A 22,851-nucleotide genomic window follows, 5' to 3' on the forward strand; every position below is an offset into this window, starting at 1 on the left:
TGGGCACAGCAGGTGTAGAGACCTTGGAACTCAGCACAGGGATGGTGGGAGCCCCTCATAATGGGCACAGCAGGTGTACAGACCATGGAACTCAGTACAGGGATGGTGGGGGAACCCCTCATTATGGGCACAGCAGGTGTAGAGACCTGGGAACTCAGCACAGGGATGGTGAGAACCCCTCATAATGGGCACAGCAGGTGTACAGACCCGGGAACTCAGCACAGGGATGGTGGGAACCCCTCATAATGGGCACAGCGGGGTGTACAGACCCAGGAACTCAGCACAGGGATGGTGGGAACCCCTCATAATGGGCACAGCAGGTATTCAGACCCAGGAACTCAGCACAGGGATAGTGGAAAAATGTTTAATAATGTCAACATTTTTATTTTCTCTAAGGATATAATTTAACATTCTTTAGTTCCTAGTTGCAAATCGGAGTTGTCGTAGAGAGGTGTCGGTCTTCTTTCTGGGCGTCATATTGGGATGGCGGTCTTCTGCCGCTGTGTACTTGCTCCACCTCCTCTGGGGCCTGGCAGCTACTGCAACCCATCTTTATGAGATCCAGTTGGGCTGACAGCTGGTGATCTCTGTGCCGCCATCTCTCCAGTCTTCTCTGGGCTCCCTGTGACACTCCCGTTCCTCTGGTTGGGGGTCGGACTCGGTTTCCGAGACCCCTCCTTCTCCATGGGAACCTATTTGAAACAAAATAGCCAGATGCAATAAAAACAAGGGATTTAAAGGGACAGTTCACCCAAGAACCAAAATGTCATGGGGAGACAAATCTTGTGGATGTATCCATGTTTTGCAGAAGTGTACTACATTGTTTTTAAATGCCTGACAAACACTTGGAAAAAATAAGATGACACCTATTGGTATACATTTTTTTTTTTTTTTTAATGAATACAACCCTAAGTGCATCTACATTCGTTCTGTGCTAATCAGGCAAAAAAACAAAAACAGGAACAAATATTAAGCTATTTCTTCTGCTAAATGAGTGTTTTTCATTGATTTAAAACAGAATTACTGCATTTGTCAACTAGATGGCGCCAAGAATCATCAGAATATGCTGTGGTACTTGGTGCCATCTAGTGGCCAAATCCTTTTTCGTGATTTAAAATGGAAAATATTGCATGTGGCCACTAGATGTCACTAACAATCATTTCTATGATGCTCAGGGCCATCTACTGGTCAAATGTGGTATTTTCTATTTAAATCAATGAAAAATATTCCGGCAGTGCAGGGAATAGCTTACTAACTTTTTTTATTTTTTATTTTTTTTTTGGCCCTATTCACACAGAACGAATGTGCATGCACTTGAGCCCTAAAGCGCAACATGAATGGTATTTCTATTACAACTGCACATCATCTATTTGGGTGGGGTATCCTTTGGCTTCTTATACAGTATCTCTTGAGGACTCGAGAATTTCCACCCCCACTGCCTCTTATAGGAGTCACAGGTGACCTAGGCACTCCTCCTGGAACTGTTCTTCATTGTCATCAGTATGGACCTCCAGCAAAAGAGTGAACAAGATTGACAGACTCTGTTGAATTTTGTCCTTGTCCTGATGACTAGTGTCACCAAGACAGGAAGCAAAGAGATTCCCCCCCCCCCCCCCCCCCCCCCCCCCCAAGAGGGGACACCAATAAATATCTGACAGGATCTAGAAAAGATTTGGCCAGAGTTCAGCTAGACCTCCTGTCCAGCTGTATTATTATGAATGGATAGTGGGTAGGACAGACCTTTCCGGTGATGGTGGGCCTCAGCCCGTTGGAGGCGCTGATGAGCGGGTCCGAATTCTCCACCCACTGTGTCAGGGCGTTTTGATGCGTCTGCTGAGCGGGAGGTGAGGCTCAGTTTAGAAGGAGGGATCTTCAGGGGCATGTCCCATGTCCCCAGGAACGTTCCCCATGGGCTGGTCTGAAAGAGAGAGAGAGAGAGAGTTCAATATTTATACAGTATATGACCAGAAAATCAGACTGCAAATTTCTCCCCCTGCTGGTAAAAACATTGAGTGCACTCGCTCAACTACTGAAATGTTACTTGTCTGGCTCTTTGTGCTTTTAACCACTTAAGGACCGAGCCTCTTTTTGAGATTTGTTGTTTACAAGTTAAAAACAGTTTTTTTTTCCTAGAAAATTACTCAGAACCCCCAAACATTATACATTTTTTTCCCCTAACACCCCTAGAGAATAAAATGGCGGTCGTTGCAATACTTTTCTGTCACACTGTATTTGCGCAGCGGTCTTACAAGCGCTCTTTTTTTGGAAAAAAATACACTTTTTTGAATAAAAAAAGAGACAACAGTAAAGTTAGGCCAATTTTTTTTTATATTGTGAAAGATAATGTTACATCGAGTAAATTGATACCCAACACGTCACTCTTCAAAATTGCGCCCGCTCGTGGAAACTTTTACCCTTAAAAATCTCCATAGGCGACGTTTACAAAAACTCTACAGGTTGCATGTTTTGAGTCACAGAGGAGGTCTAGGGCTAGAATTATTGCTCTCACTCTACCGATCGCAGTGATACCTCACATGTGCAGTTTGAACACTGTTTTCATATGTGGGCGCTACTCACGTATGCGTTTGCTTTTGCACACGAGCTCGGCAGGATGGGGTGCGTTTAAAAAAAAAAACATTTTTTTTTTCTTATTTATTTTACCTTTTATTTTTTATTTTTACACTGTTTTAAAAAAAAATCAAATTGTGCCACTTTTATTCCTATTACAAGGAATGTAAACATCCCTTGTAATAGAAAAAAAGTATGACAGGACCTCTTATATATGAGATCTGGTGTCAAAAAGACATCACATCTCATATTTACACTAAAATGTAATTAAAAAAAATTGTCATTTAAAAAAAAAAAATACAAAAAAAATGGCCCTTTAAGAGCTATGGGTGGAAGTGACGTTTTGACGTCGCTTCCGCCCAGCAATGGTATGGAGACGGATAGGGGCCATCTTCCCCTCGCTCGTCTCCATACCCAAGAAGGAGAAGGATCCGATCGCCTCCGGCCGCTGCCATCGGCTCCGGTAAGCGGCGGAGGGCACTGGATCGCGGCGGGAGGAGGGGCCGTCTCCCACTGCCGATTTTATTGGAAACCGGACCACCGGCTGAAGAAGAGGATACCGGGGTTATGGCAGCTAGCTGCTGTCATAACGATATCACCCTTCGTAGTTAGGAGGTATATCGGCGTGCGGGCGGCAAGGAAGTGATTAAAGTATAACCGAAGGCCTTTATTTTTTGGTTTTGGATGGAGTGGAGAGGGATTAGCACCAAGGGGTGTACGACCCAGCCCCATGCTCCAGGGGGGGCCCTATCTAATGAGGAGCGGCTGCATACAGAGGAACTGGTCTCTCCATTTTCTTCCTGCAGCTGCTGAATGCCTGCTGGAGGGAGAGGAGGAGAAGCGGGAGGCAGAGGAGGAGAAGTGGGAAAGGAGGAGAAGTGGGCATGGAGAGGAGGAGAAGCGGGCGGGAGAGGAGAAGTGGGCATGGAGAGGAGGAGAAGCGGGGAGGGAGAGGAGGAGAAGTAGGAGAGGAGGAGAAGCGGGCATGGAGAGGAGGAGAAGTGGGAGAGGAGGAGAAGCAGGCATGGAGAGGAGGAGAAGTGGGAGAGGGAGGAGAAGCGGGCGGAGAAGCGGGCGGGGAGGAGAAGCAGGAGGGAGAGGAGGAGAAGAGGCGGGAGAGGAGACGCGGGCATAGAGAGGAGGAGAAGCAGGCATGGAGAGAAGGAGAAGCGGGAGGGAGAGGAAGAGAAGCGGGCATAGAGAGGAGGAGAAACAGCATGGAGAGGAGGAGAAGCAGGCATAGAGAGGAGGAGAAGCGAGAGGGAGAGGAGGAGAAGCGGGTATAGAGAGGAGGAGAATCAGGCATGGGGAGGAGGAGAATCTGGCATGGGGAGGAAGAGAAGCGGGCATGGAGAGGAGGAGAAGTGGCATGGAGAAGAGGGAGAGGAGAAGAAGCGGGCATAGAGAGGAGGAGAAGCGGGAGGGAGAGGAGAAGAATTGGGCATGGAGAGGAGGAGAAGCGGGAGGGAGAGGAGGAGAATTGGGCATGGGGAGGAGGAGAAGCGGCATAGAGAGTAGGAGAGAGCGGGGAGGGAGAGAAGGAGAAGCGGGCATGGAGAGGAGGAGAAGCGGGAGGGAGAGGAGGAAAAGCGGGAGGGAGAGAAGGAGAAGCAAGCATGGAGAGGAGGAGAAGCGGGCATGGAGAGATCGATTCCCTTCCCGCTGGTTGCTGCGGGGGGATGCTGTCAGGATGGAGAGTGGGGAAGGGGCCGGTAAATATGTAATTTACCAGACCCTTCCTTGTCTGAATGGACACAAGTAATCGGTACGGATTGCTCCTGTGTCCATTCATAATTAAGGCATAGAAAACAGTGTTTCCTGTGCTTCAGTTTGTGAATTAAGGGGAAGCCTCTGTACAGAGCTATTGCTGTCCATTCATTCTGTGCAACTGAGGCTGCAGAGATTGAGGGCTGTGTCCTCAGTCTCCTTTCTTTGTCTCAAAGGTTGGAACATCTGTTTAGACCCCTGATATCTCACCAAATCCAAAAAAAAAGGCAAAAAAAAAAATTGTAATATTTCAAAGTTAAATTGTAAAAAAACACTGCCCCCCCCCCCCCCCCAAAAAAAAGAAAGCAATGTAAAAAAAAAAATTAAATAACAGAAAAATATAAAATTCTAAAAAAAAAAAAAATAATAATTAAAAAAACGGGGCTCCTAAATTTTTTTTTATAATAATAAAACATAATATTGTAAAAAAAAATAAAAAATCGAATTATAAAATAAAATTACCAGAACTACTAGGGTCACAAAGGTGGCACTTGCGACGGGGCCTGGGCTCGGAGGGAAGGGCCTCCAGCCAGAGGTCGGGGGGGGGCCCTGCATGGTCTCTTGCACCAGGGCTGTAAAGGTTCTAGTTACGCCACTAATTAGCACCCCTGTCAGGTTTCTATTGCTGTCCGTGTCTCCGTTGGAGAGATTCACCCTCTCTGTCTTCACCTTGACCCTCCCCGTCTTGTTTACCGCTATCATCAAAAGCAAAAAAAAAAATCCCAAATTTTCGGTTATCACCACAACAAGAAGTGAGGGGACACTCGGGGATTCCTTCACTTTGCAGGGATTTCCTCTCACACTCACTTCCTGTTGTGGCTGTGACACAGGAAGTGAAGGGAAATCTTCCCAATGGGACACGGATGAAAAGAGAAACTCTCCATTCACACCCCGTTCACACTTGGACGATTTGGAATTGTGGGCAGAATTGGGGCAATTCTGCCCTCGGGTTCCAAACCGTGCTAAAATCGCAACAGAATGTGTGACATGCATTATAGATATTCTACAAACTTTTGGCCATACAGAGTAACATATCTATTAAGTACGTTGGGGCCCATTTGCACCATTACTGCGATATTACACACAATGACAATCACATGATTTAGTCTATGTTCCCACTAAAGCGACTCCATCGTTGCGTGATTTAGCCCTTATTCACAAAGGTGCGATCTGTCATGTGATTTGACAGTTCCAAATCGCATGACAAGTCACACCCCATTGACGGCAAACGGAATTGTTCAAATCGCCGTAAATCATGTCACAGCGACTTTAAAATGGTTCCTGCGCTACTTTTTTTTTTTTTTTACATAGACTTCTGTTAAAGTCACAAGCCGCAATGAAATCGGAGGTGGAAATCACACTGATCTGCGGCTTTGAAAGTTGCGCGATTTCAAAGCCGCACCGTTGTAAAAAAAGGGCTTAGAGTGCGAGTTTGATCAGACTTTACACTCTCTTGATCAAAGTCGCATTAAAAGTTGCATTCAAGAAGCGCAGGCACCTTTTCAAAGTTGCTGCAGCTAAGTCGCACTAATGTAAATGGGTGCCATTGAAATCAATGGGCTATGACTTGTCTTGCAGCTTTACGTGTCCAAAGTCGCATGACAAGTCGCACCAGTGGGAACAGAGCCTTAGGGTCCTTTGTGGTGTGTTGGGCAGCCCGTTCAAAGTATTAGGCTGCCCCAAAGCAACACACGTTAACACACAACGCAGCACACGATAACGTACACCCAGGTGACCAGGCTGGTGTGTTTCTGTACACACTGAATGGGACTTTTAAATCGTGCGACTTCACTTCAAGTTGTACAATTTCGAAGCCGCAGGTCAGGTGGGACATGGCTGGCATCTGTGCGACTTCATGCACTTATGTCTATGCAAGTCACGCCCAAAGCCACTAGGCGATTTGACAAGTCCAAATTGCACATCAAGTCCCATCCTATTGTCAGCAATGGAACCGTTCAAATCGGTGCAACACTGATTAAAAAGAAAAAGGTTCCTGCACTATTTTTTTTTGCGATTTCAGGTGCGACTTGCATAGACATCTGTGTGTGAGGTCACGTAGATTTCAGGTCAAGACGCACCAGAAATCGCACTGACTTGTGGCTTTAAAATCGTGCAACTTCAAGTGGAACGGGGTGAAAATCACAAAAAATAGTGCAGGAACTTTTTTTTAAATTGGAGCAGCACCACTAAATCAGATTTGCACTGATTTGAACAGTTCCATTGCTGATGATAGGGGGCGACTTGTCATGCGTTTTGTACCTGTCAAGTCGCATGAGTAGTCGCACCGGTTAGTTTATTCCACCACCTGTGAAGGCTATTATAAAGGGGGTCACACTTTTTATTTTAGGAGGAGAGGAACGCCCCAAAGTAGGCGGGTCACTTTTTGGGGGAAGGTCTCAGTTGAGGTGACCTCTGTCATGGTTACTTTTTGGGGGGAAGGTCTCAGTTGAGGTGACCTCTGTCATGGTCACTTTTCAGGGGAAGGTCTCGGTTGAGGTGATCTCTGTCATGGTCACTTTTCAGGGGAAGGTCTCAGTTGAGTTGACCTCTGTCATGGTCACTTTTCAGGGGAAGGTCTCAGTTGAGGTGATCTCTGTCATGGTCACTTTTCGGTGAAAGGTCTCAGTTGAGGTGACCTCTGTCATGGTCACTTTTCAGGGGAAGGTCTCAGTTGAGGTGACCTCTGCACGGTCACTTTTCAGGGGAAGGTCTCAGCTCAGGTGACCTCTGTCATGGCCAGTTTTCAGGAGAAGGTCTCAGTTCATTTGACCTCTGTCATGGTCACTTTTCAGGAGAAGGTCTCAGTTGAGGTGACCTCTGTCATGGTCACTTTTCGGGAGAAGGTCTCAGTTGAGGTGACCTCTGTCATGGTCACTTTTCGAGGGAAGGATGCAGTTGAAGTGACCTCTGTCATGGTCACTTTTCGAGGGAAGGTTGCAGTTGACGTTATCTCTGTCACGGTCACTTTTTAGGGGAAGGTCTCAGTTCAGGTGACCTCTGTCATGGCCAGTTTTCAGGAGAAGGTCTCAGTTCATTTGACCTCTGTCATGGTCACTTTTCAGGAGAAGGTCTCAGTTGAGGTGACCTCTGTCATGGTCACTTTTCGGGAGAAGGTCTCAGTTGAGGTGACCTCTGTCATGGTCACTTTTCGAGGGAAGGTTGCAGTTGACGTTATCTCTGTCATGGTCACTTTTCGGGAGAAGTTCTCAGTTGAGGTGACCTGTGTCATGCTCACTTTTCGGGAGAAGTTGTCAGTTGAGGTGACCTGTGTCATGGTCATTTTTTGGGGCAAGGTCTCCGTTTAGGTGACCTCTGTCATCACTTTTCGGGAAAAGGTCTCAGTTGAGGTGACCTCTGTCATGGTCACTTTTTGAGGGAAGGTTGCAGTTGAGGTTACTTCTGTCATGGTCACTTTTCAGGGTAACTTCTCAATTGAAATGACCTCTGTCATGGTCACTTTTCAGGAGAAGATTTCAGTTGAGGTTACCTCTGTCATGGTCACTTTTCGGGGGAAGTTCTCAGTTGAGATGACTTCTGTCATGGTCACTTTTCGGGGGAAGGTCTCAGTTAAGGTGACCTCTATCATGATCACTTTTCAGGAGAAGGTCTCAGTTCAGGTAACATCTGTCATGGCCACTTTTCGGGGGAAGGTCTCAGTTTAGGTTACCTCTGTCATGGTCACTTTTCGGGGGAAGTTCTCAGTTGAGATGACCTCTGTCATGGTCACTTTTTGGGGGAAGTTCTCAGTTGAGGTGACTTCTGTCATGATAATTTTTCAGGAGAAGGTCTCAGTTCAGGTGACATCTGTCATGGTCACTTTTCAGGGGAAGTTCTCAGTTGAGGTGACTTCTGTCATGGTCATTTTCAGGGGAAGGTCTCAGTTGAGGTTACCTCTGTCATGGTCATTTTTCGGGGGAAGTTCTCAGTTGAGTTGACCTTTGTCATGGTCACTTTTTGGGAGAAGATCTCAGTTCAGGTGACCTCTGACGGATCTAGGAAGATTACCTTGGCCCTGGGTACTCCGGAAAGCAGATGACCTCTGTCATTGGCGATAAACTGAGTGAAGCCTTCATGGGTGGAAGGACGCTGAAAGAGACACATGACGTCAACAAAAGACGCAACAATCAAAATAAAAGATCAAGAGCAAACAAAAAAAATCTTTCCAGCAAATATCTTTTTAGTCTTCACTTCAGGACATCCACCTGTACAACCATATTTAGCTTGTCCTTCCATACACTGCCATTCCCTGTCATCTGATTCTGAGCAATGAGCGGAGCTGAGACCACCAAGCTTGCCTTTTTTTTTACCAGCAAATTAATTTTTTTTTAAAAATAACATGTATATCCTTTAAATTTTAGTTCTCGTAGTGTCACGTTGAGAATAAATAAAGTTTTTTTTCATTAAAAATTTGCCTTTTTTTTTTTTTTGTCAGAGAAGAAAAAATAATTTTATTTCTTCCGCTTGTTACAGATTTGGAACAACTTTATTTTAATGCTTCGCCTTCACATAACAGGCCTGGTAAGACTGTGGGGAGAGCAGCGCCCTCTGCTGTCCTAGGTGCGGTAACACCGCCAATGTATTACAGTGATATATAAAGCTGGTGGTGCTCCATAGCAGTGGTTATAATTAAATGCCCTTTATTAAAGTTTGTGTAGTACAGCCATGTAATAAAGAGGACCTGTCATCAGATTTGAGGGATGTGTCAGTGTAATACAAACAGGTGTGTCCCACAAATCTGTGTCCCCTGCACATTGTCTTGTAATAAGCAGTGCAAGCAGTTCAATGTTCTGCTCCACCTTTATATAATATATCTGTGTCTATAATTGTTCTGTAGTATGCTGACATCTAGTGGCGGTTTTGAATCACTACAACTAGTGTTATTTTGGTTTCTCCCTCTGTTCTTGGGCTTGGTGCTAGATTATTTTGCACCAGCTACTTGCAAGCAACCCCCCCCTACGCGCACAAAAAGAAAAGCTTAACTTAATTTTTTTTAATCAAAAAGAGTAGAAAATAAAACAACAAATCATGAAACTACTAAATTTCTCCAGCTAATATCAGCCAATCCTGCAGCGTGCAGAACGTCGGCGCAGCGTATGGGAACATTGGCGGCAGTGGGAAGTAGGCCCGGGAAGCAGCCAGCAGGAGAGCAGAGGAGGGAAGCCAGCAGAGCTGCAGGGAGGACGAAGGGGGCTGGGAGAGAGGAAACAGGGGGGCCAGAGGAGAGGAAACAGGAGGGTTGAGGAGAAGAAACAGGGGGGCCAGAGGAGTGGAAGCAGGGGGGGCGGAAGAGAGGTAACAAGGGGCCGGGGGAGAGGAAACAGGAGAGCCGGGCAGGGGAAACATGGGGGGTGGGGGAGAGGAAACGGGGGCCGGGAGAGAGGAAACAGGGGGGCCGGGAGAGAGAAAACAGGGTCTGGGAGAGAGGAAACAGGGGGGCCAAGAGAGAGGAAACAGAGGGGCCGGAAGAGAGAAAACAGGGGCCGGGAGAGAGGAAACAGGGGGGCAGGGAGAGAGAAAACAGGAGCCGGGAGAGAGGAAACAGGGGGGCAGGGAGAGAGAAAACAGGGGTCGGGAGAGAGGAAACAGGGTCTGTGAGAGAGGAAACGGGGGGGGGGGCGGGAGAGAGGAACCTAGAGGGCGGGAGAGAGGAAACGGGGGGGCCGGGAGAGAGGAAACGGGGGGGCCGGGAGAGAGGAAACAGGAGAGTCGGGAGAGAGGAAACAGGGGGGCCGGGAGAGAGAAAACGGGCCGGGAGAGAGGAAACAGGGGGGCAGGGAGAGAGAAAACAGGGGGGCAGGGAGAGAGAAAACAGGAGCCGGGAGAGAGGAAACAGGGAGGCAGGGAGAGAGAAAACAGGGGCCGGGAGAGAGGAAACAGGGGCCGGGAGAGAGGAAACAGGGAGGCGGGAGAGAGGAAACAGGGGGGCAGGGAGAGAGAAAACAGGGGCCGGGAGAGAGAAAACAGGGGCCGGGAGAGAGGAAACAGGGGGGCAGGGAGAGAGAAAACAGGGGGGCAGGGAGACAGAAAACAGGGAGGCGGGAGGGCCGGGAGAGAGGAAACAGGGGGGCCGGGAGAGAGAAAACAGGGGCCGAGAGAGAGGAAATAGAGGGGCCGGGAGAGAGGAAACAGGGGGGGCCGGGAGAGAGGAAACAGGGGAGCCGGGAGAGAGGAAACAGGGGGGCTGGGAGAGGGGAAACGGGGGGCCGGGAGAGGGAAAACGGGGGCCAGAGGAGAGGAAACAGGGGGGCTGGGGGAGAAGAAACGGGGGGGGTCAGAGGAGAGGAAACAGGGAGACCGGGGGAGAGGAAACAGGGGGGCCGGGAGAGAGGAAACAGGGGGGCCAGAGGAGAGGAAATAGGAGGGCTGGGGAAGAATAAACAGGGTGGTCAGAGGAGTGGAAACAGGGGGGCCGGGAGAGAGGAAACAAGGGGGCCGGGGGGAACAGGGGGCCAGGAGAGAGGAAACGGGGCTGGGAGAGGGATAACAGGGGCCGGGAGAGAGGAAACAGGGGGGCCAGGAGAGAGGAAACAGGGGGGCCAGGAGAGAGGAAACAAGGGGGGCGGGGGGAACAGGGGGCCAGGAGAGAGGAAACGGGGCTGGGAGAGGGATAACAGGGGCTGGGAGAGAGGAAACAGGGGGGCCGGGAGAGAGGAAACGGGGGCCGGGAAAGAGGAAACAGGGGGGCTGGGAGAGAGAAAACAGGAGGGCCGGGAGAGAGAAAACAGGGTCTGGGAGAGAAGATACAGGGGGACATGAGAGAGAAAACAGGGGCTGTGAGAGAGGAAACGGGGGGGGCAGAGAGAGGAAACCTGGAGGGTGGGAGAGAGAAAACAGGGTCCGGGAGAGTGGAAACAGGGGGGCCGGGAGAGAGAAAACGGACCGGGAGAGAGGAAACAGGGGGGCAGGGAGAGAGAAAACAGGGTCTGGGAGAGAGGAAACGGGGGCCAAGAGAGAGGGAACAGGGGGTCAGGGAGAGAGAAAACAGGGGGTCAGGGAGAGAGAAAACAAGGGGCGGGAGAGAGGAAACAGGGGGGCCGGGAGAGGGAAAACAGGGGCAGAGAGAGAGGAAATAGGGGGGCAGGGAGAGAGAAAACAGGGGCTGGGAGAGAGAAAACAGGTGGGCCGGGAGAGAGAAAACAGGGGCCGAGAGAAAGGAAATAGGAAACGGGGGCCAAGAGAGAGGAAACGGGCCGGGAGAGAGGAAACAGGGGGGCAGGGAGAGAGAAAACAAGGGGCGGGAGAGAGGAAACAGGGGGGCAGGGAGAGAGAAAACAGGGAGGCGGGAGAGAGGAAACAGGGGGGTAGGGAGAGAGAAAACAGGGGCCGGGAGAGAGGAAACAGGGGGTAGGGAGAGAGAAAACAGGGAGGCGGGAGAGAGGAAACGGGGGGCTGGAAGAGGGAAAACAGGGGCAGAGAGAGAGGAAATAGGGGGGCAGGGAGAGAGAAAACAGGGGCTGGGAGAGAGGAAACAGGGGCTGAGAGAGAGGAAATAGGGGGCCGGGAGAGAGGAAACAGGGGCTGAGAGAGAGGAAATAGGGGGGCCGGGAGAGAGGAAACGGGGGGGGGGGGCGGGAGAGAGGAAACAGGGAGGCGGGAGAGAGGAAACAGGGAGGCAGGAGAGAGAAAACAGGGGGGCCGGGAGAGAGGAAACAGGGGGGCCGGGAGAGAGAAAACAGGGGCTGGGAGAGAGAAAACAGGGGGGCCGGGAGAGAGGAAACAGGGGGGCTGGGAGAGAGAAAACAGGGGCTAAGAGAGAGGAAAGAGGAAACAGGGGGGCCAAGAGAGAGGAAACGGGCCGGGAGAGAGGAAACAGGGGGGCAGGGAGAGAGAAAACAAGGGGCGGGAGAGAGGAAACAGGGGGGCAGGGAGAGAGAAAACAGGGAGGCGGGAGAGAGGAAACGGGGGTAGGGAGAGAGAAAACAGGGGCCGGGAGAGAGGAAACAGGGGGGCCGGGAGAGAGAAAACAGGGGCCGAGAGAGAGGAAATAGGAAACAGGGGGGCCAAGAGAGAGGAAACGGGCCGGGAGAGAGGAAACAGGGGGGCAGGGAGAGAGATAACAAGAGGCGGGAGAGAGGAAACAGGGGGGCAGGGAGAGAGAAAACAGGGAGGCGGGAGAGAGGAAACAGGGTGGTAGGGAGAGAGAAAACAGGGGCCGGGAGAGAGGAAACAGGGGGTAGGGAGAGAGAAAACAGAGAGGCGGGAGAAAGGAAACAGGGGGGCAGGGAGAGAGAAAACGGGGGGCCGGGAGAGGGAAAACGGGGGCCAGAGGAGAGGAAACAGGGGGGGCTGGGGGAGAAGAAACGGGGGGGGGGGTCAGAAGAGAGGAAACAGGGAGGCCGGGGGAGAGGAAACAGGAGGGCCAGAGGAGAGAAAACGGGGGGGGCTGGGGGAGAATAAACAGGGGGGCCAGAGGAGAGGAAATAGGAGGGCTGGAGAGAAGAAAGAGGGGGGCCGGGAGAGAGGAAACAAGGGGTCGGGGGAGAGGAAACAGGAGGGCCGGAGGAGAGGGAACAGGGGGCCAGGAGAGAGGAAACAGCGGGGGCTGGGAGAGAGGAAACGGGGCTGGGAGAGGGATAACAGGGGCCGGGAGAGAGGAAACAGGGGGGCCGGGAGAGAGGAAACGGGGGCCGGGAAAGAGGAAACAGGGGGGCTGGGAGAGAGAAAACAGGAGGGCCGGGAGAGCGGAAACAGGGGGGCCGGGAGAGAGAAAACAGGGTCTGGGAGAGAGAAAACAGGGGGCCGGGAGAGAGAAAACAGGGGCCGGGAGAGAGGAAACAGGGGGGCCGGGAGAGAGAAAACAAGGGCCGGGAGAGAGGAAACGGGGAGGCGGGAGAGAGAAAATAGGGGGGCCGGGAGAGGGAAAACGGGGGCCAGAGGAGAGGAAACAGGGGGGCTGGGGGAGAAGAAACAGGAGGGTGGGGGAGAGGAAACAGGGGGGCCGGGAGAGAAGAAACAGGGGGGCTGTTAGAGGGAAAACAGGCCGGGAGAGAGGAAACAGGGGGGCCAAGAGAGAGGAAACGGGCCGGGAGAGAGGAAACAGGGGAGCAGGGAGAGAGATAACAAGAGGCGGGAGAGAGGAAACAGGGGGGCAGGGAGAGAGAAAACAGGGAGGCGGGAGAGAGGAAACAGGGTGGTAGGGAGAGAGAAAACAGGGGCCGGGAGAGAGGAAACAGGGGGTAGGGAGAGAGAAAACAGGGAGGCGGGAGAAAGGAAACAGGGGGGCAGGGAGAGAGAAAACAGGGGCTGAGAGAGAAGAAACAGAGGGGCAGGGAGAGAGGAAACAGGGGCCGGGAGAGAGGAAACAGGGGGGCCGGGAGAGAGGAAACAGGGGGTAGGGAGAGAGAAAACAGGGAGGCGGGAGAGAGAAAACAGGGGGGCCGGGAGAGAGGAAACAGGGGGGCCGGGAGAGAGAAAACAGGGGCCGAGAGAGTGGAAATAGGGGGGCCGGGAGAGAGGAAACAGGGGGGGCCGGGAGAGAGGAAACAGGGGAGCCGGGAGAGAGGAAACAGGGGGGCTGGGAGAGGGGAAACGGGGGGCCGGGAGAGGGAAAACGGGGGCCAGAGGAGAGGAAACAGGGGGGCTGGGGGAGAAGAAATGGGGGGAGTCAGAGAAGAGGAAACAGGGAGGCCGGGGGAGAGGAAACAGGAGGGCCAGAGGCGAGAAAACAGGGGGGGGCTGGGGGAGAATAAACAGGGGGGCCAGAGGAGAGGAAATAGGAGGGCTGGAGAGAAGAAAGAGGGGGGCCGGGAGAGAGGAAACAAGGGGTCGGGGGAGAGGAAACAGGAGGGCCGGAGGAGAGGTAACAGGGGGGGCCGGGGGGAACAGGGGGCCAGGAGAGAGGAAACAGCGGGGGCTGGGAGAGAGGAAATGGGGCTGGGAGAGGGATAACAGGGGCCGGGAGAGAGGAAACAGGGGGGCCGGGAGAGAGGAAACGGGGGCCGGGAAAGAGGAAACAGGGGGGCTGGGAAAGAGGAAACAGGGGGGCTGGGAGAGAGAAAACAGGAGGGTCGGGAGAGCGGAAACAGGGGGGCCGGGAGAGAGAAAACAGGGTCTGGGAGAGAGAAAACAGGGGGCCGGGAGAGAGAAAACAGGGGCCGGGAGAGAGGAAACAGGGGGGCCGGGAGAGAGAAAACAAGGGCCGGGAGAGAGGAAACGGGGAGGCGGGAGAGAGAAAATAGGGGGGCCGGGAGAGGGAAAACGGGGGCCAGAGGAGAGGAAACAGGGGGGCTGGGGTTGAAGAAACAGGAGGGTGGGGGAGAGGAAACAGGGGGGCCGGGAGAGAGGAAACAGGGGGGCCGGGAGAGAGAAAACAGGGTCTGGGAGAGAGAAAACAGGGGGCCGGGAGAGAGAAAACAGGGGCCGGGAGAGAGGAAACAGGGGGGCCGGGAGAGAGAAAACAGGGTCTGGGAGAGAGAAAACAGGGGGCCGGGAGAGAGAAAACAGGGGCCGGGAGAGAGGAAACAGGGGGGCCGGGAGAGAGAAAACAAGGGCCGGGAGAGAGGAAACGGGGAGGCGGGAGAGAGAAAATAGGGGGGCCGGGAGAGGGAAAACGGGGGCCAGAGGAGAGGAAACAGGGGGGCTGGGGTTGAAGAAACAGGAGGGTGGGGGAGAGGAAACAGGGGGGCCGGGAGAGAGGAAACAGGGGGGCTGGTAGAGGGAAAACAGGCCAGGAGAGAGGAAACAGGGGGGCCAGAGGAGAGGAAACAGGGGGGGGGGGGCTGGGGGAGAATAAACAGGGGGGACAGATGAGAGGAAATAGGAGGGCTGGAGAGAAGAAACAGGGGGGTCAGAGGAGTGGAAACAGGGGGGCCGGGAGAGAGGAAACAAGGGGTCGGGGGAGAGGAAACAGGAGGGCCAGAGGAGAGGAAACAGGGGGGCTGGTAGAGGGAAAACAGGCCGGGAGAGAGGAAACAGGGGGGCCAGAGGAGAGGAAACAGGGGGGGGGGCTGGGGGAGAATAAACAGGGGGGCCAGATGAGAGGAAATAGGAGGGCTGGAGAGAAGAAACAGGGGGGTCAGAGGAGTGGAAACAGGTGGGCCGGGAGAGAGGAAACAAGGGGCTGGGAGAGAGGAAACAGGGGGGCAGGGAGAGAGAAAACAAGGGGCGGGAGAGAGGAAACAGGGGGGCCGGGAGAGAGGAAACAGGGGGGCTGGGAGAGGGGAAACAGGGGGGACTGGGAGAGGGAAAACGGGGGCCAGAAGAAAGGAAACAGGGGGGCTGGGGGAGAAGAAACAGGGGGGTCAGAGGACAGGAAGCAGGGAGGCCGGGGGAGAGGAAACAGGAGGGTGGGGGAGAGGAAACAGGGGCCGGGACAGAGGAAACAGGGGGGGCCAGGAGAGAGGAAACAGGGGCCAGGATAGAGGAAACAGGGGAGCCGGGAGAGAGGAAAAAGGAGGGCTGGGAGAGGGGAAACAGGGGGGGGGGTGAGAGAGGGAAAACGGGGGCCAGAAGAGAGGAAACAGGGGGGCTGAGGAAAAAGAAACAGGAGGGTGGGGGAGAGGAAACAGGGGGGCTGGTAGAGGGAAAACAGGCCAGGAGAGAGGAAACAGGGGGGCCAGAGGAGAGGAAACAGGGGGGGGGGCTGGGGGAGAATAAACAGGGGGGCAAGAGGAGAGGAAATAGGAGGGCTGGGGAGAAGAAACAGGGGGGTCAGAGGAGTGGAAACAGGGGGGCCGGGAGAGAGGAAACAGGTGGGCTGGAGGAGAGGAAACAGGGGGGCCGGGGGGAATAGGGGGCCAGGAAAGAGGAAACAGGGGGGCTGGGAGAGAGGAAACGGGGCTGGGAGAGGGATAACAGGGGCCGGGAGAGAGGAAACGGGGGGGCTGGGAGAGGGGAAACAGGGGGGCCGGGGGGGGGACAGGGGGCCAGGAGAGAGGAAACGGGGGGGCTGGGAGAGGGAAAACGGGAGGGCTGAGGGAGAGGAAACAGGGGGGCCGGGGGGGGGGGACAGAGGGCCAGGAGAGAGGAAACAGGGGGGGCTGGGGAGAAGAAATGCAGGCTGAGGCCCTGAATGCTAGTTAGACCCTTAATAGGCAGACCCTCGCTAATTTTTCCGTGTTCCCTCAATCAGTATTAGTACTTTGCAGAGACAGGACATAGTACAGCTTGGAAAACTGGAAAAACACCCTCTGTACTCATATAATCTGTATAAACACGTCTGTGTCTTATTGAAGAGTGCAGCTGCCTGTGGATGGTGTCAAGTCAGCAGGTGAGCATACTGTCCGGATAGACCGGGTCTATGGAGGTGTGCCAGTATATATATACTGTATATAGGAAATTAGAGATAAGTCGGAGGGGGTGTTACCTGTTTGTAGAGTTTCGGGACGGTCCAGTTCTGCAGCTGCTGGGGGTTGAACCCACTGTCATACTACAAACAGGAAACAATTGTTATTTATGAATTATTTTAGGCCCCTTTAGTTCAATGTGCGTTGGGGTGCATTTTTTGTAGCGTTAGGTGAGTGCGTTTGTTGTGCGTTTTCTTTGTGAGTTGACATGCGTTGCTCTTAAAGCAGCCCATTGAAAATAAACACCCTGAAAATCTCATTGACGCACCACACTTTTTTATTTATTTTTTTACGCAGCGCCCTGCTCCCTTAGTGTGTTGGGGGGGGGGGCGGCATTTAAAATGATTGGCGCTTCAAAGCATCAACGCCTGCGCCATGCATCGCCTTATGTTGAGGGAACGCCCCCCCAAAATGCGTTGATGTAAATCGGTCCCGTGCATGCCGTACCGGAGAACGCGCCCGCGTGCACGCGCTGCGTATTTTGGTAGGGGGCGCAGCGTGCATTGCAGTGGCGGCCCGTAATGCAGGGCGCCCCCCCTAATCTATGTGCCTGGCCCCTAATCTACATGTGGGGCACCGGACCCATGGATTCCAATGGGTTTTTTTTTTTCTAAAACACATGATTACAGCCTGAGGCTCTAATTGGCTTAAAAAAAGGGTGGGCTCGGGGCGCAGAGTACTGTGCCCCGAGCCCACGCACTGGTGTGACAATAGCGAATGAATGTACACTAAACATGTGCAATTCCTTTCGTTCCAAATTCGTTTTTTTAACGAATTTCGACAAATTTGTTCATTCGGAAATATCCCAATGAATGAAAACCCGTTTGGTGAATTTTTACGAATATTTGGAAATATGAATATTCGAAAATCCCGGAAATTCAGAAATTCTAAAATCCGAAAATAAGAATGAAAATCCAATCGAATTTCGTTCTGATTTTTTTTTTTTTGCGTTATTTTCGGTTTAGTTTAAATTTGATACTAATCTAATTCAGATAAATCCGAATAACGAAAAATTTGTCTGAATTTTAATTTGGAACAGAACGAACCGCACACATCTGGCGTGTTTGGCATGCGGAGAAGCACATAATTGGCTCGCTGTCCTTTGGGGTCGCTGTTAACCGCGGACGCAGCACGCATTTCATGAATGTGGCTCATGTAGCTTTTTGCGCTTTTTTTTTTGTTAACCGCGTGGTTATTGGCTCAGTGCGTTCCGGGCGCCGTTAATCGCAGACGTGGCGCGCGTTTCATAAAACGCGCCCTTCCGCGCGGGCTTAGTAAAATCTCAGGTGTGAACAGGTTCTTAAAAATGGGGCGCAAGTCATTTCCCGGCGTATCGGACGCTCTACCTATAACCTATACAGGCAGATGGATCCTTTAAGGCGATCGTTTCACCGCGGTGGGCCCCCCCCCAATTCCTCGCAGTGATCATTCATGAGCGCCCTTTCACTTTAAATCCCCCTCCCCCAGCCCTGTATGCACCCCCCCCCACATACAGAGCCGATTGTACAGAGGACAGAATCGATCGCTCTACCTGATTGGCACTGTAGTGTGTGGCCATGTTGCTCCCTTCTCCTCTTTCTGTGTACACTCCCGTTACCAGGCAACAGTCACCAGGGGGGGCGGGGCCAGAGCAGCCACTCGCACCTCCCCTCCCACTGCTGCTGATTGGCCCGATGGTGGGATGAATGGGAACCCAATGCTCTGCACCTGGGTGTGGCCATACACGTATCTTCCTCCAATCAGAGATCAGGCTGTACATTGTAACTTTATTGAATGTAACAATAAGGAACAATGTAACCCATACGGCTGAAAAACGCGATCTGATGGCGCCCGCACACAGGAGCGATTTTATATACGATCGCATCGCCGGTTGATTAACCGTCCAGGAGAAAAACAGGTTCAGGAAAAAAGTGTTCGATACACCCAACGATCACATCGATCGGATTTTCTGTTGGATTTCGTGTCGGGATCGACCCAATTTCTTTGCATGTAAAGTCGACGGCGATCGTTCGCAGATCCAATCGCATTAAAGAATCGTTCGATCGGGTTGTTACGCGTATAGCCACCTGATCAGAGGCAATGGATCAGCAAAAACGATCGTTCTGTACTGGGATTGGTTGTCTTGTTTCAAGAAAAATGCGGGGGAAAAAACCTCATTCGATGCGCCGTACGCTTAACGATCGGCTTTTTCGTGATTTTTTTTTTTTTTAACATCTGGATTGATCGGTGAAGGAGCGTTCGATCAGATTGTTAGGTGTGTGGTCTCCTGATCAGAGACAATCGATTAGAAACGAGCGCCGGATCGATTCGTATCGGGATTGGTTGTCCGACGCACAAATACGGAAAGGTCTAAAAGGTCATTCGATGCGCCGTACACTTATTGATCGTGTTGATTGATCGGTGAAGGATCATTCGATGGGATTGTTAGGCGTGTGGCCTCCTAATCAGAGGCGATCGATTAGAAACGATCAATGGATCGATCAGTATTGGGATCGGTTGTCTGACGCGAGAAAAATTTTTAAAAATTTTTTGTCTCATTCGATGTGCCACACACTTATCGATCGTATCCATCTGCTTTCCCGTGATTGGATTTTGCATCCGGATTAATCGGCAGAATAATTTTGCTGTAATCGATCGGTTTGGAGGAAAAAGCGATTGGCGACAGGGGATGTGACTTTCCGATAATCATAGATTTTCTCTGTGAAGAATTGTGTGATCTGATTGTTACTTGTGTGGTCATCTGATCGAGGGGGGGACAACCTGTTAGAAACGATCGTTTAATCGACCTTTATTCTAACACAGGTGGAGATATTTGCTCGGCCAATCAGAAACGATGCCACCGAACGATCGATTGAAGGGGAGGTTGTGCAGTCATACACACCGCAATCTGATTGTACAATCGCTGTCATTCACGATCGGCGTTTTCCGAAACGCGTCACAAAGTACGCGTTTCTCCGCAAACTGGGGAAAAAACGCTCCAAGTTTGCGTCAGAGACGGCGAGTTCCTCTACGCTCTCAGATGTGAACGGGGCCATACGGGGGAGATCAGACTACACACACAGCGATCACAAGAGCTCACACTCTAATCCCCCCCCCATAGAAATGATATAAAAGGTGGGAAGGCCCCAGCGAGATTTGAACTCGCGACCCCTGGTTTACAAGACCAGTGCTCTAACCCCTGAGCTATGGAGCCATCTACAGGTAGGAGACATGAAATCCATCTTCTTATATATACTCGTCATCCACCAGAGGGCGCTCTCACCACTCTGTTCCATATATAGTCAGTGTGATTCTAGTAGTGATCAGATATCATCACATCGGACACGTTGTATCTTTGTATAGAACACGATGAATTACAATGTATCTCTTCTCCATCTCCAGCCAATCACAGCTCAGGGCGGGCACAGAGCGGCGCGCGCAGCCTCTTCCACCCCTCCGTCCAATCCCCGGGCCGGCGCGGTGTATGACGTGTCCCGGCCCCGCCCCTCCTCTCTCTCTTTCTCTCGGCACACAGTGATGGCGGCTCCGGGGACGAGTTCCGGGGCTCCGGTGGTTCTGAACGGTCCGGTGGTGAAGGTGCACCCGGTGGTCCTGGCCTCCATAGTGGACAGCTATGAGCGGAGGAACGAGGGGGCGATCCGGGTGATCGGGACTCTACTGGGTGAGGGGAGATCATTGTCTGATCACGTGTGTGTGGGGGGAGGGGGGCCCTGTACTGATCATATGGGGGGGGGGGGGCACGCTGATCGTATGGGGGGGGGGACACTGATCGTATGGGGGGGGGGACACTGATCGTATGGGGGGGGGGACACTGATCGTATGGGGGGGGGGGACACTGATCGTATGGGGGGGGGACACTGATCGTATGGGGGGGGGCACGCTGATCGTATGGGGGGGGACACTGATCGTATGGGGGGGGGGACACTGATCATATGGGGGGGGGGGACACTGATCGTATGGGGGGGGGGACACTGATCGTATGGGGGGGGACACTGATCATATGGGGGGGGGGGGACACTGATCGTATGGGGGGGGGGACACTGATCGTATGGGGGGGGGACACTGATCGTATGGGGGGGGGACACTGATCGTATGGGGGGGGGACACTGATCATATGGGGGGGGGGACACTGATCGTATGGGGGGGGACACTGATCATATGGGGGGGGACACTGATCATATGGGGGGGGGGACACTGATCATATGGGGGGGGGGAACACTGATCGTATGGGGGGGGGGGACACTGATCATATGGGGGGGGGGAACACTGATCGTATGGGGGGGGGGGACACTGATCGTATGGGGGGGGGGAACACTGATCGTATGGGGGGGGGGGACACTGATCGTATGGGGGGGGGGGACACTGATCGTATGGGGGGGGGGGACACTGATCGTATGGGGGGGGGGGACACTGATCATATGGGGGGGGGGAACACTGATCGTATGGGGGGGGGGACACTGATCGTATGGGGGGGGGGGACACTGATCATATGGGGGGGGGGAACACTGATCGTATGGGGGGGGGGACACTGATCGTATGGGGGGGGGGAACACTGATCGTATGGGGGGGGGGGGACACTGATCGTATGGGGGGGGGGGACACTGATCGTATGGGGGGGGGGACACTGATCATATGGGGGGGGGACACTGATCGTATGGGGGGGGACACTGATCGTATGGGGGGGGGGAACACTGATCATATGGGGGGGGGGAACACTGATCGTATGGGGGGGGGGGAACACTGATCGTATGGGGGGGGGACACTGATCGTATGGGGGGGGACACTGATCGTATGGGGGGGGGACACTGATCGTATGGGGGGGGGGACGCTGATCGTATGGGGGGGGACGCTGATCGTATGGGGGGGGGGAACGCTGATCGTATGGGGGGGGACGCTGATCGTATGGGGGGGGACACTGATCGTATGGGGGGGGACACTGATCGTATGGGGGGGGACACTGATCGTATGGGGGGGGACACTGATCGTATGGGGGGGAACACTGATCGTATGGGGGGGGGGGACACTGATCGTATGGGGGGGGGACACTGATCGTATGGGGGGGGGGACACTGATCGTATGGGGGGGGGGACACTGATCGTATGGGGGGGGGACACACTGATCGTATGGGGGGGGAACACTGATCGTATGGGGGGGGAACACTGATCGTATGGGGGGGGAACGCTGATCGTATGGGGGGGGGGAACGCTGATCGTATGGGGGGGGGGGAACGCTGATCATATGGGGGGGGACGCTGATCGTATGGGGGGGGGGACGCTGATCGTATGGGGGGGGGAACGCTGATCGTATGGGGGGGGACGCTGATCGTATGGGGGGGGGGAACGCTGATCGTATGGGGGGGGAACGCTGATCGTATGGGGGGGGGGAACGCTGATCGTATGGGGGGGGGACGCTGATCGTATGGGGGGGGGGAACGCTGATCGTATGGGGGGGGGGAACGCTGATCGTATGGGGGGGGGGGAACGCTGATCGTATGGGGGGGGACGCTGATCGTATGGGGGGGGGACGCTGATCGTATGGGGGGGGGAACGCTGATCGTATGGGGGGGGGGAACGCTGATCGTATGGGGGGGGACGCTGATCGTATGGGGGGGGGGAACGCTGATCGTATGGGGGGGGAACGCTGATCGTATGGGGGGGGGGAACGCTGATCGTATGGGGGGGGGGGCGCTGATCGTATGGGGGGGGGGAACGCTGATCGTATGGGGGGGGACGCTGATCGTATGGGGGGGGGGGAACGCTGATCGTATGGGGGGGGACGCTGATCGTATGGGGGGGGAACGCTGATCGTATGGGGGGGAACGCTGATCGTATGGGGGGGGGACGCTGATCGTATGGGGGGGGACGCTGATCGTATGGGGGGGGGGGCACGCTGATCGTATGGGGGGGGGCACGCTGATCGTATGGGGGGGGACGCTGATCGTATGGGGGGGGGGGCGCTGATCGTATGGGGGGGGGGGCGCTGATCGTATGGGGGGGGGGGCGCTGATCGTATGGGGGGGGGGGGCGCTGATCGTATGGGGGGGGACGCTGATCGTATGGGGGGGGGCGCTGATCGTATGGGGGGGGGACACGCTGATCGTATGGGGGGGGGACGCTGATCGTATGGGGGGGCAAGATGATCGTATGGGGGGGGACGCTGATCGTATGGGGGGGGGACGCTGATCGTATGGGGGGGACGCTGATCGTATGGGGGGGGCGCTGATCGTATGGGG

General features: G+C 53.7%; 2 protein-coding genes and 1 non-coding gene across 3 annotated transcripts in view; 1 reads left to right on the forward strand and 2 right to left on the reverse strand.

The window, feature by feature from the left end:
* Positions 1-348: 348 nt before the first annotated feature.
* CFAP126 (cilia and flagella associated protein 126) lies at positions 349-18,296 on the reverse strand. The gene is given in 7 exon segments (XM_073609395.1): positions 349-538; positions 540-692; positions 1,741-1,815; positions 1,817-1,918; positions 8,341-8,421; positions 16,640-16,702; positions 18,151-18,296. Coding segments are annotated over 7 exon segments (618 nt in total). The 5' UTR covers positions 18,178-18,296; the 3' UTR covers positions 349-421.
* A 1,443-nt stretch (positions 18,297-19,739) lies between these two features.
* Positions 19,740-19,812, reverse strand: TRNAT-UGU (transfer RNA threonine (anticodon UGU)). Its single transcript has one exon. It is a non-coding gene; the product is annotated as a tRNA-Thr (tRNA).
* A 263-nt stretch (positions 19,813-20,075) lies between these two features.
* EIF3F (eukaryotic translation initiation factor 3 subunit F) overlaps positions 20,076-22,851 on the forward strand; it is a gene marked incomplete in the record, with an annotated part of 33,153 nt that continues 30,377 nt past the window's right edge. Inside the window, 1 exon segment of the mRNA XM_073609393.1 lies at positions 20,076-20,280. Within this exon segment, the coding sequence (XP_073465494.1) occupies positions 20,136-20,280 (145 nt within the window).

Source organism: Aquarana catesbeiana, linkage group LG13 (genome assembly GCF_042186555.1).
Source record: "Aquarana catesbeiana isolate 2022-GZ linkage group LG13, ASM4218655v1, whole genome shotgun sequence".
Lineage (NCBI taxonomy): Eukaryota > Metazoa > Chordata > Amphibia > Anura > Ranidae > Aquarana > Aquarana catesbeiana.